The following is a 25,207-nucleotide window of genomic DNA, read 5'->3' on the forward strand; positions in this document are numbered from 1 at the left end:
CGGGAGCTTTCTCCAATAGGACGGTCTACCTGAGCCTGTCGCAGGGGCCAGCGATCACTCACTTTAAGGAAGTCTGGCACACCAAGGTGTTGCCCAGTATCAAACTCTTCATGTGGCAACTCATCAAGAACCGTCTGCTAATCTCGGAGCAGGTGGCTAAACAACGGGGTCTTGCCACATGTTTCTGCGTGCTTCGCATGGGCCGGAGTGAGCAAACTCTTACAATGCGACTGGACCCAGCAGGGCTTGGGACTTCATTGCCCTTGCCAACAACATTTTGGGAACCCTCCGTAGATTAGTTTGGTTTACCTTTGCGACGCTTTGCTGGACGCTTTGGATCAACCGTAACAAACTAACTATTGAGGGCAAGATGATTGGTAACCTAGCTGATATTTTATACCAAATTTCTATATATATGCAGTGCTGCAGGGTTGGTCAGACAGAAGGACCAACCGTTGCTGGACGAGGCCGTGGTGGCAGTGAGGAGGCTGCACGCGAGGACTAGAGCTAGAGTCGTCGTCGAGGACCCCTTTGTTCTTCTTTGCTGCCGATGGGCAATGCTTGCGCTTGTGTTATCCGGGGAGGATGATGTTGGACTTGATGTGTTAGCTGTTATGCTTGTTTAAGTGTGTGTGTTGGAGTGTTCTGATGTATAGACTTGTTGCCGTTCGGGGCTTTATATATAAAGCTGGATCCGAGGCCTTATTTAAAAAAAACTAGGAAATGTACCCGTGCGTTGCAATGGGGGAGAAAAAATTAAACTTTCTCATTTTCGCATTTTCTTTTTGTTGCTTCTTTGCATTAGAGCATGAGTTGGCAGAGTGCAACGAAAACGACAAATTTGACTCTCTATACATCAATATGAAGCGCTCTGCAAGAAGATGTCTTTTCTAATTGCAGTGACATTTTAATGGACTCTCTAATTATCACCCTCCAAATTTCACCATTGGGTATTCTCTTTATTGATTTCTTTTAACTACCAAAACTATACAACAAAATTATCCACATACAAAATTCATCCAAAAGATTAAATTGCATTTTTTTTAAACGGGCAAAAAAGCCTTTGCCTTATATTAATATAGGAGAAGCAAACAGGGGGTGGCAGAGCCAAAAGAAAAAGAGGGAAGGCGGGAAAAGAAGAACCCGCCCCCTAAAGGTACAAGCACGATCAGCCTATAAGCTCCGCCAGATTCTTAGCGCCGGCAAGGACCCAGTCCTTCCCTTCATCCTTGATCTTTTGCATGACAACCAAGGGCAAGGAAGATTTGTTGTTGAAGACCCGCTCATTCCTCTCTTTCCAAATCTCCCAACTGATAAGCAAGATTGCAGTTCGTAAACCTTTGGGAGAGGAAGTGGGAGTTTTTGCGATAGCATTTATGGAACGTAAATCCTCGCCAGGTAGCGAAAAACAATTTCGGTATCAAAACTCCATTCATCTCTTTTGTTGGCACAAAGCAGACTAATATATATAAGAAGCATATACTTTTATGTGAGATTCAAGTCTTGGTTAAAGATGCTGATGGGACCAAAGTTCTTGCATCACTGGTGGGCTAGTGTGACGAGAGAATGTATTGCATAATTGCATTGTTAAGTGATGAAACATACCTGATGGGCGAGCGTCAATACCTGTAAGTCGACTTTATTGCACTGACTTGCTAAATAGGTTTATCGATTTCTTTTGCCAATGCAACTTTACGGAACTCCAAACTAATGTGTTATCGCGCTATGCGATGGGCAGGCGACGTGATCCAGGACTCTTTCTCTAGCTAGGCAGGATTATGAGTTTATGACTCCTATTTGGTTTCGTAACAAACGTGTGCACTTTTCAGCTTCCCCTACATATATAGCCTGCAGTCTGACTGTATTTTTCACCGCTTGAGGGCGATGCAGGATCAAAGCCACTTCGGAGGTGATCAGGTAAGTTCAAACACGATCGATCGCCCAACCATGATCATCATCGAGCAGTTAGGTAATCTGAAGCTTCGAACATAACGCCTCTGGTTTGAATTTTGAAATACTCCAGCAGCACCAACTTGCGCAAAAGAAAACGTGGTTGGCGAGGCTTCTCCAACAGCACCAGCCGTCCAGCTTGCTGTATCTCTGAGCTCCGTATGACTTCCTTCTCTCTTTGTTTCCTTTATCCTGCCCAAGATTGCTCCATCTCTTTGTGCAAGCTTAACGTCGTTATTCTGAACATTGTTATACTGAGGTGCTCCTGAGGCATGACCATCGTCCGTAATTAACGAGGCTCATGAGACTGCCACAGATCGAGAGCCCCATTATCGGCCATGCGAAGACCATCACACTCGTCCGCCACCACTGGCCAGTGGACACCCGGCCCCGCCCACCCTCTCGCTAGCCCTCTCATCGGCGTCGAATATGGTAGTACATCGGCAACGGACGACGAACGTGGGCAGAGTCCGCTCGAGTGCGCGCACCCGCCGGAGATCCTGGCCTGCTGCCAGAGAGAGGCCATACTGGACAGGTCCCGTGGCGCTGCCATTCACCCCCAACGCCCAAGGAACGTCCGCTCTCACAATTCCCTCTTCATCTACCAAAACAACCGGAAATGTTTCAAAAAAAGTGGGCATACAACGTACAAAAAGCTCATGTCCTTCTTTATCTTTAAAGACAGGATGTCCTAACCATCCAACAGCTATTCCATCCCATTGTCCATTGCTCTGAATAATCCCCCTTTTGTCGGATTATTATCAATATAATCATAAAAGGCTAATTTTTCGGGAATTTTAGACCAAGCTTCTGATAAACTAAAATATTCAGCTAAACCATTGCTAACTCTTCGATAGAGCTGGCGGCGGACGTTGTCCTCATCTTCTCTGTAGTAGTCGTAGCACTCGTTGCCGCTTGCCATGGCTAGCCTCATCTTCTCTGTAGTAGTCGTAGCACTCGTTGCCGCTTGCCATGGCTAGCCGTCAGTGGCGTTGCCTCCTCGAGCAGCCCAACATCGTCCCCTTGTCTAAACTTGAGCAACCGTCGCCGGCTCCAATCCCTCCTTTTTATCGTCTTGTCCATGGCGAGCCACTGGCGGTGTGGCCTCCTTGAGCCAGATCGACATCGTACTTTTCCTTCACCAATCCCTTCTGGTTCGAGTTTTCGATGCAGACAGCCTACGATCGATCACGGCGTGGTTAGTTATTTCTCGTCTTCGCTGCCGTCGGCCGGGCGTATGAGATCAATCACGGTGTGGTTATTTATAAAGGCCAGTATTGATTGGAGATGACTCTTCTTTTTGTGTTCGAGATGGATTCTGCTTCCACGTGTGTCCTGAACCTACGATACGACGGTTAGTTGATGATAGTATGTAGTGTGTTCGAGCAAAACTCTAGTGCGGATCGATTGGGATAGCTTTGCTGGTGCGATGGATGTACAAAAGCGTAAAATATGTTGGACGAAAACGTATTTGAATGGACCAAACCAAGAAAACGTTAGCTCATTTATTATTAGGTATCTCTACTAATAAGTTACGAATCGGTGGTGTTGGTAGGTCAAAAAAACCGGAATAAATTTTCGTCCGTCAAAAAACCCAGAACAAACTCTCGTCCGACGAATAGACCGTCCGGTTCACGTTTTTGTCTCGTGGAGAAAGGAAGAAGCCGAGTCTGGTTCCCGGTAAAATTTCATACGTCTCATGCTCTACGTAACCGGATTGGACTCGGAGTTTGGACTGGCAGATGCCATCTACCGAACCATGGGCCACGTGATTGTGTTCAAGTCCATCCAGTAGAGTCCAATTCAAATCACAACAGCGAGCTAGCCAGGCTTGGCCTTTCATTGTAAATATGTGCATGGCCGTCTCTAATCGTTTTGCGGCAGCGCATCAAGGGAGAGGAGCAGTTAGTTTGGTTTTATCGTCTCTCAAAAAAAAAAAGTTACTAGTTTAGTTTTATCTCTAGACATCTCTGGCGTGGCGGCAATGGACACATCCGACAAACAGCCGGTGCCAATCATGAGACGGGACCTCCGGTGGCCGGCCGAAAATAAGAGGCGGCGGAGAGGGAGTTCCGCTGGCCTCTGCTCCATCGATCTTTGGGTCATCCAGCGGCCGGAAGGAGGCGGCCGGCGACGAGAACGTATCTTCCTCAAAATATGTACACGGATATAACAACAGAAAGACGATCATCTGTTCAATTATATTGTTCACCAGATTCTTCGCATAAGTGTATCTGTCGCGCCGTATCTCCCGACTCCCGCTCCCAAGTTTCTGCACACCGGCTTGTCCGACGAGCTGCACATAGGTCACGATGCTACGTGTTGGACTATCCATGATGGATTGCCTTGAGGTTGAGCTGGACAACTGGTGGTGGACTGGTGGTTCGCTGGAAAAACTCACACAGCGTGTGTTTGTGTTCGATGAGGTGTGCTTCGATGCCCCCTCACCCTCTCAGTCACTAAAATTGAAGAAATAAATTAGCTCACGAAGGGGTATCAAGAGATCCTAGCAGTCAACATGAGACCAAAGTTTGAGAACGGGGGACATCGATGCAAAATCCGTGTCCGACATACCTTGGGATTGCAGTGGCCCATATGGTTAAGCAGGGAAGGTGGCTTGGTGACGCTGACATCGAGTGTTGCCATGTTCATGATTCATGGTTGCAGGGTGCCTCGCCATTGCATATCTGCGGAAGGTGGAGCCTGTATAGCATTGAAGTTCTGCCTTGCCTTGTGGGCCCAGCTGAGATTTTGGATGCGTTCAATGGTTCATGTACAAGGCCTTCAATGGTTCATGTACAAAGCGTGCCTGGTGGAAAGGGCGGGCAACACACCTCCGTCAGGCTAAGCGATGTCAACTGGGTTGTGTGGCTCACAAGCGTTTCATTAGTGTGATTTTTTGAATCGAAATCTAAAAACATAACATTGTATTTTTTATGCTTATGCATGTCTAATATTTTAGATAAAAGGCTCGAAAAGCCCAACTTTAAATTATGTTGGGTTACCAGCTTTCAATACACGCACACAACATAGAAAAACGATATCCAAAACCAGACGAGCGCGACTACAACAACCTAAGATAAGACATGTGATGCATGAGGTCTTCGGCTCGATCCTCTAAAGAGCATGGAAAGTCGCCGACAGACGAAGCGCCGGAATCCCCTCCAAATTGATTTCATAGGTGCAACCTCCAAACACTCGGAGACCACGCAGCGGAGAACCAAACGAGCGACGCCGGTTGGTGCCTCAAGAGGCAATGCCTTCAAGAAGGGGTCGACACAAAAGTGACGCCATTGCTCGACCAAAAGGGTCTAGATTTTCACCTAGAGACACCAAACTGTGATGGGGAGAAGGCCGATGCTCTTCGAAGATGCCTCCAAGGAGGGGAATGGCACCCAGGGGCATCACCATCATCGGCGCCGACTAAACTGGGCAAGGCTTTCACCCGAGACATCGGCTTCAACCACGCACCATCCACTCCACCGAGCAGACTGAGGCGTCACTCATGCACCCGCCGTGATACAACCATGCTTCCAGTGGTGCACAAACGGAGCAACAAGAGAGGACTTTTTCCTCGCTGGAACGATGGAAACCGAGAGCACGAGATAATATGTGCACCATAGTATATCAACGGTGGATTAAATACACAGTTATGTCCAACATTTATTTTAAATCAGCAGCAAGGTGCGGGCACTTAGCTAGTATATATATATAGATATATAGATTAGATATAGATATAGAAAGGTAATATTCCGCCTGAATCATCTTGCAAAGTGAAGCGGGCAAAGGAGGAACCCCCTCGTTCCCCCTCGTCGCTCCCGTGGGCGACGGGAGGGAACCCTAGCCACCACCGGCCCAGACCCCTCCCCCTGCTCCTCCCTCCCCTCGCCGCCGCCGGAGGGCGTCGCTGGGCAAAGCCCGGGCGCTGGCGGTGGCGGGAATTCCTCTCCCCCTCGCGCGGAAGCCTTGGGGCGCGGGCCGACGCGGCCGGTGAGGGCGGTGCGCTTGACGAGGCGCGGCGGCGCGGCTGCCTCAACAGCGGCGTGGCGGCTTCGTGGCGTGGCGGCGACCCCGTGCTGGAGGCGGCGGCTGCCCTCGGGCGGCCACCAAGTCCGGCGGCGGGCGGCGCGGCCATATACCCAGCTTCTGGTGTCTTAGGGATAATGTTTCCTCTTGTGTCTATCGACATAAAGGACAGGTCGAGGTTTTGAACCAAGTGCTCTCTTTCTGCTTCGGGTATGTGTTGTAACCTTGATCTTCCTCTGTTCCGAGCCTCCCTGTGGCTATCACCCGAAGTTCTAGATTGTCGACTCAGATCTGCCCTTCTCCTGCTGGATGCAGAAGCTGCTTCCTTTCTCCTGTTCAACTCAGCTGTCTGTTTTTCCAATTCCCTCGCAGCTCGTGCGAGCCTATATTGATATGCTTGCAATTCTTCTGGTGTGGCTGTGGTAGCCATTGGTTCTGTGCCGTTCATAGCTCTCGCGGCTCTGTCCCACGCTGCTTGTGAAAGTTGAACTCTATCTCGCGGCTCTGGCCCGACGTATTTGTTGCCCAGGCCTTGTCGCAGATTGGAGGGATCGACGTATGGATTTCCCAGACTGTCGAAAGCCTCAGATGTCTCCTCTTGATCTTCAATGGCGTAAATCTGATGATACTTTGTACTCAGATCTACGTTGGGTTTGGTGACATCATCGTTGAGATTGATGAAGACCTTGCCCACTGTGATAGATTTGTCGATGAAGTCGTAACTGTCGACATCGCTTGAGCCATCGCTTATATATGAGTCCGCAGATGACTCAAACGACATGTCGTTGAAGATCTTGGCGAGTTTCTCTCTTGTTCTGGTGCTGATGTAGCGTGTCGCCGAAGTTCCTTATTCTCCTGACCCGGTTGACGACGCATAGCTTGAAAAATCGGTATCGACCTTCGACGATCCCGACGAAATCGGAACCTCGACACGATACGATCCTTCCTTCTCGACGCGAAAGTGAAACCTTCCGAACGTCATCTCCATGGGCTCCGCCAGATACGCATATGCATCCAAACGGGAGGGTGGGTGAGGAACAAAATCGACAAGACCAGCAGCGATCTGTTTACCTCGATCCATTGTGTTGCTTGCAGTTGATGATGTCGAAGATCTTGAACGTGCCATCGAGATCAGATCCTTACGCCTCTAATTCCCACAGACGGCGCCAATTGACAAGGTATCAACTTGTCAATGCCTATGGATTGTAGGCTAGGGTTTAGTTGGAAGTAGAGGGTAAGTAGATCTCGACGGTTTCAGCCGAAAAGTACTCGACGATTATGAAAACTAGGGTTTGTAGACAATGATTCGATTATTTCCTCGTCCCTCGACTCCCCCTTTATATAGGAGGTGGAGCCGAGGGATTCGTGCTATACAAGTTACAGAATCCGGGACGGTTTCTAACTCATCCCGCCAGGTTACAGATAACACTTCCTATTACAACTCTTGACTTTCCTTGATATATCTTGGGCTCCCGAATCTTCTTATTCTTCGGGTAGTGGGCCTTCAGTAAACCCCGGGTACTATCTTCGGCAGGCCCATTTGGGATGCCTATGTCAACGGCGCTGGGGATGGCGGCGACGGCGCTGGCGGCAGGTGGTGCTGGGCGGCTGGAGTTGACGCCATGGCGGCGCGGGCTTGCTGGCTTGGATCTGGGCCCTTTGGGCCCGATCTGGGTTTGGCGGGCCCCGGCCGTCCTGCCCTCCTACGCCTGGGTGCGGCCAGGCACCTCCTCCTTGTTCGTCCTTCTCGGCTCCGAGCGCATGTGCTGCTGCTCTGGCCGGGTTGGGCGGAACCCTACGCCATCTTGGCGTGGCGGCTCGTGGCGTTCGCGCAGCGCTGGTGAAAAGGTGGACGATGCTGGGTGGCCGGCGATGCTCTCTGAGGTGGATGTGTGCAGTCCCGCAGTCCCGCAGCGACCCACCCCATGGTGCAAGCGGCTCAGTAGTGCCCCTCTTAGGCAGCCTGTCCCTTTGTGGGCATGGCTGCCCCCGACCTGGCGTGCTGGACGTGCTGTCGGCGGGTTGCGCTGCCAAGGCTAGCACTTTGAGAGAAAAGGGTCAGCGCAGGAGGTCTTGGCGAAGGTTGATAGTGCCTGCAGTGGTGAGGAACCATGCTCTGGGCGAAAGCCCTGCCTTTCGGGGCCGGTGACGGCGACGCTTGAGGGCGCCGTTTTCCTCTTGTGGCGTCCCCGAGGAGTTTCGGCACCTCCCTTGCCTAGGGTCTCATGTTCCGGGTGAAAACCTCAGATTTGGCTAGCCAAATCGGGCGACGACGGCGTCTTGGACGTCGTTGACAAGGTATCAACTTGTCAATGCCTATGGATTGTAGGCTAGGGTTTAGTTGGAAGTAGAGGGCAAGTAGATCTCGAAGGTTTCAGCCGAAAAGTACTCGACGATTATGAGAACTAGGGTTTGCAACAATGATTCGATGATCTCTTCGTCCCTCGACTCCCCCTTTATATAGGAGGCGGAGCCGAGGGTTTCGTTTTGTACAAGTTACAGAGTCCGGGACGGTTTCTAACTCATCCCGCCAGATTACAAATAACACTTCCTATTACAACTCTAACTTTCCTTAATATATCTTGGGCTCCCGAATCTTCTTATTCTTCGGGTAGTGGGCCTTCAATAAACCCCGGGTACTATCTTCGGCAGGCCCATTTGGGATGCCTATGTCAGTAGCCCCCGAGATTTTGCTTGAATCGTAGAGTCAGGGAAAATCTCCACTGTTTATTTTTATTCAACAGCTTCAACTTTTTTATACTTCTTCATAAAATTCTATATTGTACAGGGATAATGGTAATTGGGGCTAGTTCATCTGACGGATCAGGTACTAGTTAACTGCTCTAGTGGCAATCCGCAAAAACCTACTTCAAGATCACGTCCCTGGACATGACCTCGGGATACTGGTGTAAACTTCGACAGGTGCCGCTTAAGGTCTTACCATTCTGTCGAGTCCCAGTCAAATTTATCGAGTACCTAACGCGTCCGTTAGGATTTTTCTTCGTATTTGTTGATACGGATAAAAGTAGCAGAGCGCAGTCTTCGGCGATGCCACGCCCAGCAGAACGGATCTGGGGTCTTACCTTCGCAAATTTGCGGCATTCAGAAATTGATCGCAGCTTTGGCGTTCTGAGAATATATTGTCGAGTGCTTTTCCGGCTGTTGGAATGGCACAAATAATCGAGCTAAATATGACTTATATTGCTCTCCCGATGGGAGTATATGTAGAGTTAATTATAACTCGAAATATACTCTTTTGCTTTTCTATCTTTTTTCCTTTTTAATTTCATCGGGCACACGAACAGCGTTCCCGATGGGAGTAGCCCCCGAGGCTACAGCCAAGGACTTGTGCTTGGTTGTAGGCTCAACATTTTAGTCCACCTTGTCGCTATATTGTCATTATTTCCCGATATGATCTTCTTTTCATCTCTCGGGTGCGCGAACAGCGCTCCCGATGGGAGTATCCCCCGAGGCTACAGCCAAGGACTTGTGCTTGGTTGTAGGCTCCCACAATTTCTATACTGCCATACTCGAAATTTTACTTTTGTCGAAGTAGCCCCCGAGCATTTGGGCAAAAACTTGTATTTGATCAAAGACTCCCGAAGTATTCAATGACTTCCCCTGTCGCCAATCTTCTTTTATTTTTCTTGTCGGCATGCTTCCCTTAGTCAAATTTACTTCATCTCTGTTAATAGTCGTGATTTTTCTGCCTTGTGGGTCCATTGTTTCCACCACGTTGACACGTCGTGCAAGTGGGGGACACACGTCCTCCGCTTTTCCTGGCGCACGTACTGTAACGCCTGTTCTATTCCATCTCAGTAAAAATACCTTTTTACCCTTTATCTAGAAGATCTTTTTTCACCACACGATTTCATCATCCAACGGTTCATTGCTTCGCCCAATTCCTATATAAACCTTTCTTCAACCTCCGTTCGCACCTTTGTTTGCGCCGCACATCCGCTCCTCTTTGCAAAAACTTCCACTGCGCCCAACTCTCTTTGATCCTACCCACGCACGAACTCTGCTTTTCCAGTGCCGTTGATGCCACCGCGCACGCGACTCACTCGCCACAGTACTCCAGAATCCAAGATGGCCGCTGAAGATCTTGAGTGGGAGAGATCTAAAATCTCCAACCAAGACGTCAACCTGCTGAAGAGGCTTGGCCTGATGAAGAAAGAGGACGCCATCCGCTTTCCCAGCGAAGAAAGCTACCCAAACCCTCCAATGGAGTACCGGGTTAGTTTCGTTGATCACCTCATCCGCGGCCTTTCTGCCCCAATTCACGATTTCCTCCGCGGCCTTCTTTTTGTTTATGGGATTCAGCTGCACCAGTTGACCCCCAATTCCATCCTCCATGTCTCCATTTTTATCACGCTGTGCGAATGCTTCCTTGGAATCCCTCCTAACTGGGCTTTGTGGAAACGCATTTTCTGCCTCCGCCGCAATGGCTCCCACAACGCCACCTATAACATAGGCGGCATTGTTATCTGTGTCCGAACTGACGTTGATTACTTCGACGTCAAATTTCCTGATTCTGTCCAAGGATGGCGCAAAAGGTGGCTCTACATACACGAAGAAAGTGCCAATTCTATTGAGCACAACATAGTCCCTTTCGACGGAAGTGCCAAAATTCAGCGCCGCCGCTCCTGGGATGCTGAAGCTTCCGAAGAAGAGAAAAAGGCGACAGAAGCACTTATGTCTCGTATTCATCAGCTTCAAAATACTCGAGGCAAAGAGCTGTCTGGTGTTCAAATCACTGCCTACTTTCTTAGGATTAGAGTGCAGCCTCTTCAGGCTCGCAAAAATCCCCTTTGGACGTATGCTGGTGAAAATGACGCCAATAGGCTCTCCAATGATCTTTCTGTAAAGGACTTGGAGAAGCTGATTCGAAGAATTTCCTCGCTGAACAAGAAGGATCCTATTCCCTCCTCTTGCCGCGTGGAACCATACAGTTCCGCCAATCCTCTCCCCGAGGTATTTTGTCTTCTCGAATTTTTGTCTTGTTCCGAACTTTCCCTGCATCTCATTGTATTGATATTTCTCTAATTTTTCTTTTGTCGCCATTTGCCTGCAGAACCATCCTACTATGGCTTCCCTTCCTCCTCTTCCTGAGGATGGAGAAGTCGAAGAACAAGCTATCGTTGCCGAAGACAACCAAGGTTCTTCTCTTCCTGAAAGTGAAGTCGCCGGTTCTCACAAATCTGCGGCTTCCCATGAAAAAGAAGTTGAATCTGACGCCAGTGAGTCGACGCAATCCCTTCCTCCTGCTATTTCCCCAAGGAACAAAAGGAAAAGGAATGACGCCGAGGATTCTGGCACTTCTAAAGCCGAAAAAGTTGTTCCTTCTCATCCGAAGGCAGCTTATGATCCTTATATTGAATCCATCGTCAGTTCGTAAGTCATTTTTATTTCTCCTTATTTCTGTACTCGAAATGTTTATCTTGTCTTGCTTTTTATGCTATCGATTTTTAATCAATAGTGATGACGAGGAAGAAGTACCAACTGTTGACGTGGCTCCTCGAACAAGCACGTCACATACTATACTTGCCTCAGACACGCTAGTTGAAGGAGAAGAATCCTCGCCTCCTCAACGAAACGTCGTCACCACAACTCCGCCAGCAAGCCCCCTTGCTCCTTCACCAAAAAGGACAAGGATTGAAACAATTCTTGAACCTGCCCCTCAATTGGGCAGCTCTTCGACCCTGCTCTTGGATGATGTAAGTTTGTCAATATCTATATTTCCTCTATTTTGCTTTTTCACGCCTTCACTCTTTTTTCATGCCGATGTTTCTCTTGCTGTGTTCTTCTTTGACAGCCTATGATCAAAGATCTTATCCGCATCGGATCCCAATTCATTGGGTATCGTGAGTATGCTAGCAGAACTGAAGGTAACAACTTTTATACTTGCCGTTCTTTCTGACTTTTTGCTCCTGTTGTTTGTCGCGATTTTTGATCTTTCTTCTTTTTTTTTATCTCGACAGAGAAACTTGCAGAGGCCAACAAACGTGCCGACGCACTTGCTCAAAAACTGAAGCAAAGTGAGGCGGCTCGCAAGAAAGCCGAACTTGTTGCTAGCGAAGCCAAAGCCGAGGCTGATGAAGCCAAAGCAAAAGCTGCTAGTGTCGAGTAACTGCAGAAAAGACTTGAAGATGCTGAATCTGCTTTAAACGAGCATAAAGCTGCACAAGCTGCTCGTGAACAGGGGATCCTCAAGCGCCTGAAATCACAAAGTCGACGCACTCACAGTAATATTATTGATCCCTTCTATTTTTATGAGAACCGCTGTTTCTTGTTGTTGACCAATGTTTTGTTTCCTGTGGCAGACCAAACAAACCAAGATTTTGATCTGGAGAATCCCGTCAATGACCCTCTCCTTGACGCACTTTCTTATCTGGAGCTTCATGGGTCCGAAATTCGTGAAGGCGAGGCAAATGCTAATGCAGGATTGTCGACGCTGTTCCCCTACTTCTTCCCGAAGAAAGAGGAGCCCCCGACTTTCCTTACCCTTGCCAAGAGCTTCAATTCATCAGAGGACCTTGGACTGAAGATGCGTCAGGAAAACATGAAGATTGCTGTCGAAAGCACTGTTGCCCTGGTTGCTAACAGTCAACAGACTGTTGATTGGATGAAAGTTGGCGACACCGATCAGATAGAGCAATCAAGATGGAGGTCGCTGATTAAGGCAGCCAAGCCCAACACGAAGAAAATCTTGGCCTATCTCGGGATCAAACCAGCTTCGACTCCTAGCTCATCAAGGCCGGAGGTCTAGTTGCATGCCTCTTTGTTTATTTTTCTCTGTTTCTTTTGCCCTTGTCGCCAAAGTAGTTATTTGGCGACACGTACTTCATTAGCTCCACTGTAAGGCCTTTGTAATTATTCCGAAAGATTAATGAAAACTCTATCTTTGCTTGTTGATTGATGTTGTCTTGTTTTATTAAATTTCAGTTGGTATTTGATAACTATACTCCATCTTCCGCTCCTTCCAATGTTTCGCCTTCTTCTTCTCGCTCAAGGAGAACTCTTGCTGATGCTACACCTGTCGAAGATTCCTTGCCGCGAGAATTGGATGAACTTCGGCAGCAACTTCAGTATGCAAAGAAGCAAACACTTGTGATGATGGAAAAGTCCCGTAAGTCATCTGAAACCGAAAAAATTGCACTTCAGCAAGCTCGCGAGGCCGTGGCTGCTAAGGAAATCGCTGCTTCCGAGGCTGAAAAGGCGACTAGTCGAGAAAATTTCATGCTCGAGTTAATGAATGAAGCCAGTGCGGATATGTCGGGTATGCTTGTTTCATCCTCCGATATCTTCCGTCTTCATGCTACGTCTCTTAAAGTTTTCTGCTTCGTTGTTTTAATAGGTTCCTTTACTGATGCTGTTGCCGAAGAAGAGAGGGTAAATACTAGGACAAACCTCCTTGTTAACCTTTCCCTTGACCATGGTTCTTTGTTTTGGGCTACTCCAGAGAGGACCCGCCAGATTGTCAGATTTCAGGATCGCACCTCTCAAACTCGCGACTTCCTTGACTTCTGTACCAGGACCCTGTCTATGGTTTATAACTCCATGTTTCCTCGGAACGTTCAACCAAAAACTCTTCCCGAGTTAATGGAGAAATTTAAGGATGCCCACAAGATCCATGATTTTGTCAGAGCTCAACCAGGTGGTCGGCGCGATTTGCTCTTATCATGCTTCAGATCTGCCACTCAAATCTTGACTCGACCCAAGTTGTTGCGAAAGTTCATCGAAGGTAAAGCGCCGAAGAGTTGGTGTCGACCGAATTAACACGAAGGTTTTCTTGTAGCCAGAAGAAATGATTGAAGACCTTCTTCGGATGGATGCCGACTTTTTTGCAGATGGTCATTATGCTGATTTTCTTGGCGCTGCTCCTGAAGAAAACAGAATTACCCTTGATGACATATTGAATCATGACTAATTATTTTCCTTTGGTAGATAACTCTTCTTTGTAACCCATGATTGTGATTATATTGTGAAGCAATCATCATATTTCTATATTTGTCTAGCCCCCGAGTGTTTCGGTGGCTATTTACTGTATTTGTGTATTGCGAGGTTTTGAACCAAGGCATTTATTTAATATGTAGTTTTGGCGAATATCAGCCCCCGAGCTTCTTTGTTGAGTACTATTTTGTATTTTTATTGACTCACGAGGTATTTTAATACCAAGGCAAGGCTTTTCTTTTTTCGAGGGACTATATTGAAATTCGTCGGGTCGGAGACTTTGAGCATGTCGATAAAGAAAAGTTATATTGACACTATCTTTATTATATTGCAGCACCGCGAGCCCGCCTCATTAAAAACCTTTCCCGGCCCCACTCGGTGCCCCGAAAAAGGAAAAGAGTGCGTCTGAAAACTCGCGGGCGTTTCAGTACATTGAAGTTTTACAAGGACTATATTTTAACTCTAGGCATAGAAACGCCTGAGTTGCGCCACGTTCCAGGGGTTTTGCTCCTCTACCCCTGTCTTCTTGTCCTTTATCCTGTATGCTCCTCCTCCGATTACTTCCGTGACAATATAAGGGCCAAGCCATGGTGACTCGAGTTTTTCATGACTTTTTTGCGTGAGCCGAAGAACTAGGTCTCCCACCTGAAAAGATCTTGGCCGCAAACGTCGACTGTGGTAATTCTTCAAGTCCTGTTGGTATTTGGTTACCCGAGACAGTACTTCATCTCTAGCTTCATCAAGTGCATCGACATCATCTTCTAGCGCTTTTCTCGACACATCTTCATCATATTCTACGACTCGTGGAGAGTCATGCTCTATCTCGATTGGCAATACTGCTTCTGCTCCATGAACCAAGAAGAACGGAGTTTCTTGTGTTGTTGTGTTTGGTGTTGTTCGTATGCTCCATAATACACTGGGCAACTCCTCTGGCCAGGTGTGTCGAGCTTTCTCCAGTGGCGCTAATAAGCGTTTCTTAATGCCGTTGCAGATGATTCCATTAGCTTTCTCGACTTGGCCGTTGGTCTGCGGGTGCGCAACTGACGCAAAGTGTAACTTGATACCCACTTCTTTGCAATAATCTTTGAATTCGTGGGATGTGAAGTTGCTGCCATTGTCTGTGACGATGCTATGGGGCACTCCAAATCTGAAAACGAGGCCTTTTATGAATTTTACTGCGGATGCTCCGTCTGGTGAGTTTATCGGCTTCGCTTCTATCCATTTTGTAAATTTGTCGACAGCTACTAGCATGTACTCCTTTCCTCCTGGCCAGGATTTGTGTAACTTGCCCACCATATCAAGTCCCCATTGGGCAAAGGGCCACGACAATGGTATTGGTGTTAGTTCTGCTGCTGGAGAATGAGGTTTCGCGGCAAACCTTTGACACGCGTCGCAAGTTCTTACTATTTCCTTGGCATCCTCTATTGCTGTCAGCCAGTAGAATCCTGCCCGAAAAACCTTGGCTGCAATAGCTCGACTACTTGCGTGGTGGCCACATATTCCTTCGTGTACATCCTTCAGAATTATTCTTCCTTCTTCGGGTGTGACACACCTTTGCAAGACGCCTGAAATATTTCGCTTGTACAATTCTCCTTTGATCACCGTGAAAGCTTTAGAGCGTCGAATTACTCGCCTTGCCTCAACTGGATCATCGGGTATTTCTTTCCTGAGGATGTATGATATATATGCTTGCATCCAAGGAACTTGTACCATCATGACCAGGTCCTGATCTTCTTCTTCCTCTTGCTCTTCCTTGGTAGCCCCCGATGGTTTCTTCTCCTTCTTTTTTGATTTTGTCGATTTTGTAGATCTCTCTGTTATCTCTTCCCAAAATACACCTGGCGGAACTGCAAGGCATTGCGACCCGATGTTTGCAAGAACGTCGGCTTCGTCATTGCTTAATCTGCTAATATGATTTACTTCGCATCCATCAAACAACTTTTCTAGCTCGTTGTACACCTCCTTGTATGCCATCATGCTATCATTGACTGCGTCACATTGGTTCATAACTTGCTGAGCCACCAATTGTGAGTCGCCAAAGATTTTTAGTCGAGCTGCGCCGCAAGCTTTTGCCATCTTCATCCCGTGTATGAGAGCTTCATATTCTGCTTCGTTATTGGATGCGTTAGGGAATGTCATCCGAAGGACATATTTCAACTTGTCGCCTTCAGGTGATATGAGTACTACTCCTGCGCCAGCTCCTTCTAGTCTTTTGGACCCATCAAAGTTCATGGTCCAGGTTCTCGACAAGTCTGGGGGTCCTGTGTTTTGCAACTCCATCCACTCTGCGATGAAGTCCGGCAGAACTTGCGACTTGATTGCTTTTCTTTTTTCATACGTGATGTCCCGAGGGGAAAGTTCTATTCCCCAAAGGGAGACACGACCCGTAGCTTCTGGATTGTTTAGTATATTTGACAAGGGAGCTTCATTGACCACTATGATCGGGTGTGCCGAAAAATAGTGGCGCAATTTTCGTGCTGTTGTGAACACTCCATATGCTAGCTTTTGGTACTGAGGGTACCTTTGTTTTGATGGCGAAAAAACTTCGATGACGAAGTATACTGGCCTCTGTACTCCGTGGAGTTTTCCTTCTTCTCCTCTTTCGACAACTAGCACCGTGCTCACCACTTGGGGCGTGGCTGCAATATACAACAGGAGAGGTTCCTTTTCCTTCGGCGCCACCAAAATTGGTGGTGTCGAGATTGTGCGCTTCAAATCTTCGAAAGCTCTATCGGCCTCTTCGTTCCACTGGAATTTATCTCCTTGCTTTATCAGAGCGTAGAATGGTAACGCTTTTTCTCCCAACCTGGCGACGAATCTGCTCAAAGCTGCGACTCGCCCAGTTAGCTGTTGTATTTCTTTCAACTTTGTTGGCTTTCTCATTGTTACGATAGCTTGTATTTTATCGGGATTTGCTTCAATCCCTCTTGCTGAGACTAGAAACCCCAGAAGTTCTCCTGCTGGGACGCCAAAAGAACACTTTGTCGGGTTAAACTTCAGGCAGAATTTGTCGAGGTTGTCAAAAGTTTCCTTGAGATCCTCGATCAGTGTTGTCCCCTTTTTTGACGTTATGACGACATCGTCGATGTATACTTGCACGTTTTTCCCAATCTGTGTCGCCAGACACTTCTGCATCATCCTCTGATATGTTGCTCCCGCATTTTTTAGACCAAAGGGCATTGTTCTGTAGCAAAACACGCCGTAAGGTGTAATAAACGCGGTCTTTACTTCATCTTCTTCTTTCAATCTGATCTGGTTATAACCAGAATATGCGTCCAGGAAGGAAAGACGTTCACATCCAGCCGTGGAGTCGATAATTTGATCGATCCTCGGGAGGGGAAAGTGATCTTTTGGACAATGTTTATTGAGACACGTAAAGTCGACGCACATGCGAAGGACCTTAGTGTTTTTCTTCGGCACCAACACAGGATTTGCTACCCATGTGGCTTCTGTGAATATCTCTTTGATAAAACCAGCTTCTCGTAGTCGATTGATTTCTGACAGCATAGCTCTGCGGTTTGGTTCCGAAAAATGCCGCAAAGGTTGTTTGATTGGTCTCGCTAATGGATCCAAGTTTAGGTGGTGCTCGGCGAGTTCCCTGGGTACTCCTGGCATGTCAGCTGGACACCATGCGAAGATTTTCCAGTGCTCACGGAGGAACTCGACGAGCGCGCTTTCCTATGCGATATCCATGTCGTTTGCGATAGATGTCGTCTTTTTCGGGTCTGTCGGGTGAATCTGCACCCCCTTAGAATATTTCTCGGTATTGAAAGTTGATTCTTTATTTGGCCTTCCAACGTCTGGCAGTACGTCGTAATCAGTCATGCTTTTTGACGCCAAATACTCAGCTTGCATCCCGAAAGTTTCTGATAGCCGATGAAAATCCTTATCACACTTATCGGCTAAGGCAAAGCTTCCTTTGACTTTGATTGGTCCCTTTGGTCCAGGCAACCTCCACAACAGGTATGTATAGTGTGGCACCGCCATAAATCTAGCATATGCTGGTCGTCCCAACAGAGCGTGGTATTGCGACGGAAAATCTACGACTTCAAATTCCAGCCTCTCGATTCTATAATTTTCTCGGGTCCCAAACTGAACGTCGAGATTGATCTTCCCCAATGGATAACTTGGTTTCTCCGGTGTGATGCCGTGGAACCTTGTGTCTGTTGGCTTCAAGTTTGCTAAGGATATGTTCATCTTCCTCAATGTATCTGCATACATAAGGTTTAGGCTGCTGCCGCCGTCTATGAACACTCGAGAGACATCAAATCCCGCGATAACTGCTGGCAGAATAAGTGCTGACTGCCCTGGTCGAGGAACTTGCTGCGGATGATCTGCTATGGTGAAGCCAATATCTTGTCCTGACCAATTAAGATACTCAACTGTTGGTGGAGGCATTTTTTCTGCCATAAACACCTGTCGTGAGATTACTTTCTGAGCTCTATTGGACGGCCTTCCCTTCTGAATCATCGACACCACTCCGTTGGAGTTAGGATCAACATAAGGTGGTGGTGGAGGTGCTGCCGCTATTCTGAGCTGATGCCGATTGTCGTCTGTAATTGCGGGAGGAGGCGGCAAGTGAATCTCGATTCTGGGTTCTCGAGGATTTCTCTGTGTTGCCCGCGCATTAGCGTGCTCTGCATACTTTAGCATTGCCTGAAAATTTCGACAGTCTTTCTGCAGGTGCCCTGACTGTCTTTTACCGTTGCTGTCGAGGAAAAAGTGCATTTGACACGGCCCATTCATCATCTCTTCAGGGGACACGAAAGGCCTTGGGAACCTAGGCCCGCTATTTTGCCTGTTGTTGCGAGAATCATCCCTATTATCACCTCGCTGTTCACTGCTTCTCTGATAATCATCTCTGTTGTTTCCTCCTGTGTTTGCCCGAAAACCTGCCGAAATTTGCCCTGGAGCGTCATAATTCGGGTACTGCCGAGGAAATCGTCGCCTCGGTTGGTAGTTTCGACCACGGTCCTCCTCTGGCGACCTGTGCCGTTTGTTGTGGACAGCGTCTTCTCCATCTGCCCATCTGTTTGCTATCTCCATTAACGCGGATACTGTCCTTGGATTGGTCCTTCCCAAGTCTTCGACAAAATCTCCACGCCTAATTCCTGTGACAAACGCATCTATTGCTCTCTCGTCAGATATATTTTCTGCCGAATTTTTGATGATATTCCACCTTTGGATGTACTTTCTCATTGGCTCATCTGGCTTTTGTCGATATGCTCTCAACTCCTCTAACGACGCAGGTTTTTTGCACGTGGACCTGAAGTTCTTGACGAACACGTCCTCGAAACTTTCCCAGCTGTCGATAGATCCTGGAGTGAGTTTCTTTATCCAAGATCGTGCGGCTCCACTCAAATGTACCTGGATGCTTTGCATAGCTGTTGCCCTGGTTCCTCCTGTGAGCTTCACTATCTCGAGATAATCAACTAGCCAATCCTCTGGATCTTGAAGGCCGTCGAACTTCTTGAAGTTGTCGGGTAACTTGAATCCTGAGGGGACTCGAGTTTTTCGGACTCTCCTCGTGAAGCATGGCAAGCCGCACATATCTTCGTCATTAAGCTCCAGAGATTGCCGATGATCCCGTCTGCTTTGCCGCGCTCTGTCGACCCTTGCTTGTGCTGCTGTGTCTCTTGCTCCACTTGGTCCTTCAGGTGCTGCCGCTGTTGCTGCTGCAGGTCGTGGACTATTTTGCCTTGCCGCTCCTTCGGGAGGCGTTGATACAAACGCTGTCCCCATAGCTCCAACTCCTGCTACCGCCATATTGTATAGTGTCTCCCTTGGATCACCTGGAGGTGGTTTAGATGCGAGGATAAAAGCATGTGTCGCCATATACCCAGCCTCTGGTGTCTTAGGGATGATGTTTCCTCTTGTATCTATCAACATGAAGGACATGTCGAGGTTTTGGACCAAGTGCTCTCTTTCTGCCTCGGGTATATGTTGCAACCTTGATCTTGCTCTGTTCCGCGCCTCCCTGTGGCTATCACCCGAAGTTCTAGATTGTCGACTTAGATCTGCCATTCTCCTGCTAGATGCAGAAGCTGCCTCCTTTCTTTTGTTTAACTCAGCTGTCTGTTTTTCCAATTCTCTTGCAGCTCGTGCGAGCCTATATTGATATGCTTGTAATTCCTCTGGTGTGGCTGTGGTGGCCATTGGTTCTGAACCGTTCATAGCTCTCGCGGCTCTATCCCACGCTGCTTGCGAAAGCTGAACTCTGTCTCGCGGCTGCGACCCGACGTATTTATTGCCCAGGCCTTGTCGCAGATTGGAGGGATCGACGTATGGATTCCCCAGATCGTCGAAAGCCTCAGATGTTTCCTCTTGATCTTCAATGGCATAAATCTGATGATACTTTGTACTCAGATCTATGTTGGGTTTGGTGACATCATCGTTGAGATTGATGAAGACCTTGCCCACTGTGATAGATTTGTCGATGAAGTCGTAACTGTCGACATCGCTTGAGCCATCGCTTATATATGAGTCCGCAGATGACTCAAACGACATGTCGTTGAAGATCTTGGCGAGTTTCTCTCTTGCTCTGGTGCTGACGTAGCGTGTCGATGAAGTTTCTTCTTTTCCTGACTCGGTTGACGATGTATAGCTTGAAAAATCGGAATCGACCGCCGACGATCCCGACGAAATCGGAATTTCGACACGGTACGATCCTTCCTTCTCGACGCGAAAGTGAAACCTTCCGAACGTCATCTCCATGGGCTCCGCCAGATACGCATATGCATCCAAACGGGAGGGTGGGTGAGGAACAAAATCGACAGGACCAGCAGCGATCTGTTTACCTCGATCCATTGCGTTGCTTGCGGTTGACGATGTCGAAGATCTTGAACGTGCCATCGAGATCAGATCCTTACGCCTCTAGTTCCCACAGACGGCGCCAATTGACAAGGTATCAACTTGTCAATGCCTATGGATTGTAGGCTAGGGTTTAGTTGGAAGTAGAGGGCAAGTAGATCTCGAAGGTTTCAGCCGAAAAGTACTCGACGATTATGAGAACTAGGGTTTGCAACAATGATTCGATGATCTCTTCGTCCCTCGACTCCCCCTTTATATAGGAGGCGGAGCCGAGGGTTTCGTTTTGTACAAGTTACAGAGTCCGGGACGGTTTCTAACTCATCCCGCCAGATTACAAATAACACTTCCTATTACAACTCTAACTTTCCTTAATATATCTTGGGCTCCCGAATCTTCTTATTCTTCGGGTAGTGGGCCTTCAATAAACCCCGGGTACTATCTTCGGCAGGCCCATTTGGGATGCCTATGTCAGTCGTACCCTCCTTGGAGGCGTCGTCTTGGGAACTTGAGTTCGGGCCGTAGGTCTTCTCGTGGATCTCAGCGCTGACCACATGGGAGGTGTCTTGCGATGCAGGTAGCGCGCCAGCCTCTCAAGTAGTATCGCGGTGGCTTGCGCGATGAGGATCTTCCTCGATCAGCGCGAGCATGCCTCTGGATGAGCAGTGGTGGGTTGGCCTCTGTGTTTGTTAGCGGGCTGCTGAAGACTGCACGCTTGCACGTCTGTCGAGGTTGCCGGGAGCTAGCCGCTGCGCCGACGGCGTTCCTCGGATTTGGGTCGAGGCCGGAGCAGCAATGCTCCCAGCTGTGCCGTGGTGGGCTCGCGGGATTCAGTTGGTACGCGTCTTGGCTGCAGCTGGCAGGTTCTTAGTAATTTTGACGATGCGCGAGCGCTGCGACTTTCATCGGCAAGGGTTCTGTCTTGCGGAGGAGCTCACTCTGCAGTGTCCCGGAGGAGCACTCGACGGATTTCGGCCTTTTTATCGTAGTCTAGTTTGAGTGTCGGGTGTGTACTGTGGGTGTTCGGCCTTTTCTTAGGCTTGTAATGTAAACTTCTTTTCTATCAATGAATCGAAACGCAAACCTTTTGCGTTTTCGCGAAAGGTAATATTCCGCCTGAATCTGATCGAGCCCCGTGTGTTCTCCGTAAACTGTTCGGATGGTCGGATTGTAATCTGTAGCGGACACGCGGTGTTGCCCTCAGCTCCCTCCCGTCTATAAATACTTGCCGAGGGCTTCATCTTTCTCCTACTTTTTTCCCGAGAGCGATCGGCGCCCAGGTTTAGTTTGCTCGACGCCACTTCGTGGAGTGGTGTCTGCGCGCTAAAATTCCAGAACGGAGCACCCTACCGGCCGGGATGGACCAATGCTTACAGGTCGCTTTGGTCGCCGGCGCAGACGCCATCGCCGAGCAGTCCAATTTCATCTTCTCGCCCCTTTCCCTGCGGGCCGCGCTCGCTCTGCTCGCCGCCGGCACGAAGGGTGAGACGCTGCGGGAGCTGCTGGCCTTCTTGGGCTCCCAGGAACTCCACCTCCTCAACGCGACCAGTGCCGGTCGAATCGCCGAGATGCGCTCTTGGCCGCAACTCTCTTTCGCCGCCGGCATCTTCGCGGACAGATCGCTGTCGCTCAGGCCGGAGTTCGTGTCCACCGCTTCCTCCGCTCACGGGGCCTTGGCAAGATCCTTGGACTTTCAGAATCAGGTTGTACAATACTACGAAATTAACAATAAATCTTTACGTAAACATGATGAACCAACCAATAACAGTAAATACTTTGCACGATAATTCGAGTAGAAACTGAGAAACTAATTTTAATTCCATTGATCGGATCAGCCGGAGGCAGCGGCCGCAGAGGTGAACGCTTTCATCGCGGAAACCACCCGAGGGCGCTTACGCGACCTTGTCTCCGCAGGGATGTTTAAAGGCGACGCCAAGATCGTCCTCGCCAACGCCATGCACTTCAAGGCGACTTGGGCCCGGAGGTTCGACCCGTCGGACACCGTCCGCAGCCAATTCAACCGTCTCGACGGCACCTCCTTGCGAGTGCCCTTCCTTTCCGACCCTGGAATGCAGTACGCCGAGAGTTTCGACGACCTCGGCTTCAAGGTGCTCCAGTGCTTCTACAAGATGGTCGGCCGCGACGGCAAGCTCGACCCCAAGGCGCCCTTCTTCTCCATGCTCATCTTCCTCCCGCACAGGCGCGACGGCATCAGCGACCTCCTGCGGCTTGCCGTCTCCGAGCCGGACTTTGTCATGCGCTGCGCTCCCCGGCGCGAGCAGCGGGTCAGCCCGTGCAAAATCCCCAAGTTCAAGTTCTCCGCTCGGCTCAACGCCATGGACGCGCTGCGAGGCCTCGGGGTCGCCGCCCCGTTCGACCCGCTCGCCGCGGACCTGTCTGGGACGGTGTCCAACATGCCCCCCAATGGGCTCTACGTGTCGTCTGTGTGGCAGAAGTGCGCCGTGGAGGTGGATGAGGAGGGCACCACGGCGGCAGGAGCGATGTACACGTGGTCGAGCCCAACCTACAGCCCGCCGAGCACGCCGCCGCCGCCGCCCATGAGCTTCGTCGCGGACCACCCGTTCCTCTTCGCCATCGTCGAGTATGGCAAGGGCCAAGTCTTGTTCCTCGGCCACGTCATGGACCCTTCAAAAGAGACATGACTTCGCCAGCCATGCCAGTTAACCATGGGCTGCGTTGGATGACGACGAGTGGGGGTTGCGGCCTGTCGCCTCTGTTCGAAATTTGAAGTTTCTTTCCTTCTGTTCTTTTGCGATGAACCTTGGTTGTATTAACGACGCTGAGGAAACTCGTTCACTTGATTGATTTTTTCCGATAATGTTTAAAGTAGATGAATCATATTGCCTACTCCAAGTATATTCAGAAATATATTTCTCTGTCTCTGCATTTCACACACTTTCGAGAGCAGTTATATTGAGGAGAAACTGAGCCAAGTTAGATATCCGAATAATTATACAGGAAAAGAATCACCTAAGATTAATCTTGGATACTTTACTACATACACTGTAAAGCAAACAAAAAATTCACCCTGGAGATCGAGAAGAAGAGACAGAGATCCACGGGATCGAACATAGGAGTACCATGTTTGATCACTTCTTGTCCCCTTTCTTGTCATCCTTCTTCTCTTCTTTGGCCGGCCCAACAGAGAGGATATCGATCCGCCCGAACTTCCTTAACCTCTTGGCGATCGTGACGGTGTCCATATCACCTATCACCGTCATCTTCTGATCTTTGAGATCGGCGGCTATCGAGTCAATACCTGTTTCAGATCATGATCAGAGATTGAACCTTGAATGCTACTCCGCATACTACTCCTACTTAACCAAGATAGCAAGCGATTAGTGAAAGAGATGAAAAACATAAGCTGAAAAAACAGCAAAACTAGCACTTCACCATAGATATCTGCAACAGTTTCCATTGCTTTCTGCTTCACTCTCTCGTCGCTCATAGAAGAAACCTTCAGGACCACCTTCTGCTAGCATGCAAACAACTCTGCAATTAGAACCCATCGAAGAAATTGGCCATGGCTGAGAGAGGCTTGATCTGCAGAAATGCACTGGAACGATACCTGCGGCGCCATCCTGACGAGAGACAGAGAGGGGTTGGAGACCAGGGAGGAGAATGTTGTTCGTGGTTTCTAGTGTGCAGAATAAGCCAAACTGGGAGACAACAAACCCGATTTTGTACACCGTCGCCGGGTTCAGGCTTCCTCTATGTTTCTTGTTCTCTTGGTCCAAGAGCACAAGTCATATGCACTGAAAGACCGCCTTGCCTGTGTACAATTCTGGGACCGAAATTCAAATTGGTCACCTAACAAAGCAAAAACATTTCGTTGGTCGTTGCGGGTGGCCAGAAAGAAAAGTGCCAGAATAACGCTAAGCCGTTACTTACCAGTCATACTAATAACTATTCGAAAAAAAAGTCATATTATTAACTCGTAAAGTCAAGGATTTTTTATAATTCATCAGGTGCATCGTGTCAAAAGGTTGCCGTGTCGACACTGGCGGCTCAGCAGTTGTTTACCTGCCATCACGTAGCACGGTAGCAGCCTACTTCCTACAGTCCTCTTTATGACTTTCCTTGACAGCACTGTGATACATCAATTCTTGTTGTGCCTTGCGGTCTAGGAAACAGTTAGGTCCTCGCACAAAAATAAGGGAACATTTAGGTAAGTTTGGTCAGCGTATTTGCTATGCAGAAACTAGGAACACAGATTTCGTGCTCCCGAGCTCCACTGCTCCTGGTTAGATCAAAAAATTAAATACCATATCTGTGAGTCTTAAAAGAAATTGAAAAAAAATTCGGATGTAGTTCATGAATTATCCCACAAACGTGTAAAATATCTATTCCAAATACTTTGTATTCTGAGCTGTAAAAAAATAACAAAAATGTCGATCTGTAGAAGTATGTTTCAAATCCCCAAATTTTATCAGATTTGTCATTTTTGTGT

The 25,207-nt window shown here is 48.5% G+C and overlaps 3 protein-coding genes across 3 annotated transcripts; 2 read left to right on the forward strand and 1 right to left on the reverse strand.

Annotated features, from left to right (window-relative positions):
* The first annotated feature begins 22,094 nt into the window (after positions 1 to 22,094).
* Positions 22,095 to 22,523, forward strand: LOC139835791 (putative non-inhibitory serpin-10). Its single transcript, XM_071825659.1, has one exon. It carries the CDS (start codon positions 22,095 to 22,097, stop codon positions 22,521 to 22,523), a length of 429 nt encoding a protein of 142 aa, XP_071681760.1.
* Positions 22,524 to 22,685: 162 nt separating this feature from the next.
* Positions 22,686 to 23,568, forward strand: LOC127329322 (putative non-inhibitory serpin-10). Its single transcript, XM_051355851.2, has one exon. The coding sequence runs from the start codon at positions 22,692 to 22,694 to the stop codon at positions 23,397 to 23,399; it is 708 nt and encodes a 235-aa protein (XP_051211811.2). The 5' UTR covers positions 22,686 to 22,691; the 3' UTR covers positions 23,400 to 23,568.
* Positions 23,569 to 23,707: 139 nt separating this feature from the next.
* On the reverse strand, positions 23,708 to 24,489 carry LOC127330597 (heavy metal-associated isoprenylated plant protein 39). The gene is made up of 3 exons (XM_051356753.2): positions 24,326 to 24,489; positions 24,151 to 24,229; positions 23,708 to 24,016 (listed from the first exon to the last, which is right to left on the reverse strand). Exons 1-3 carry the CDS (start codon positions 24,335 to 24,337, stop codon positions 23,847 to 23,849), a joined length of 261 nt encoding a protein of 86 aa, XP_051212713.1. The 5' UTR covers positions 24,338 to 24,489; the 3' UTR covers positions 23,708 to 23,846.
* Positions 24,490 to 25,207: the final 718 nt, after the last annotated feature.

The sequence above is a fragment of the Lolium perenne genome, chromosome 2, assembly GCF_019359855.2.
Source record: "Lolium perenne isolate Kyuss_39 chromosome 2, Kyuss_2.0, whole genome shotgun sequence".
Lineage (NCBI taxonomy): Eukaryota > Viridiplantae > Streptophyta > Magnoliopsida > Poales > Poaceae > Lolium > Lolium perenne.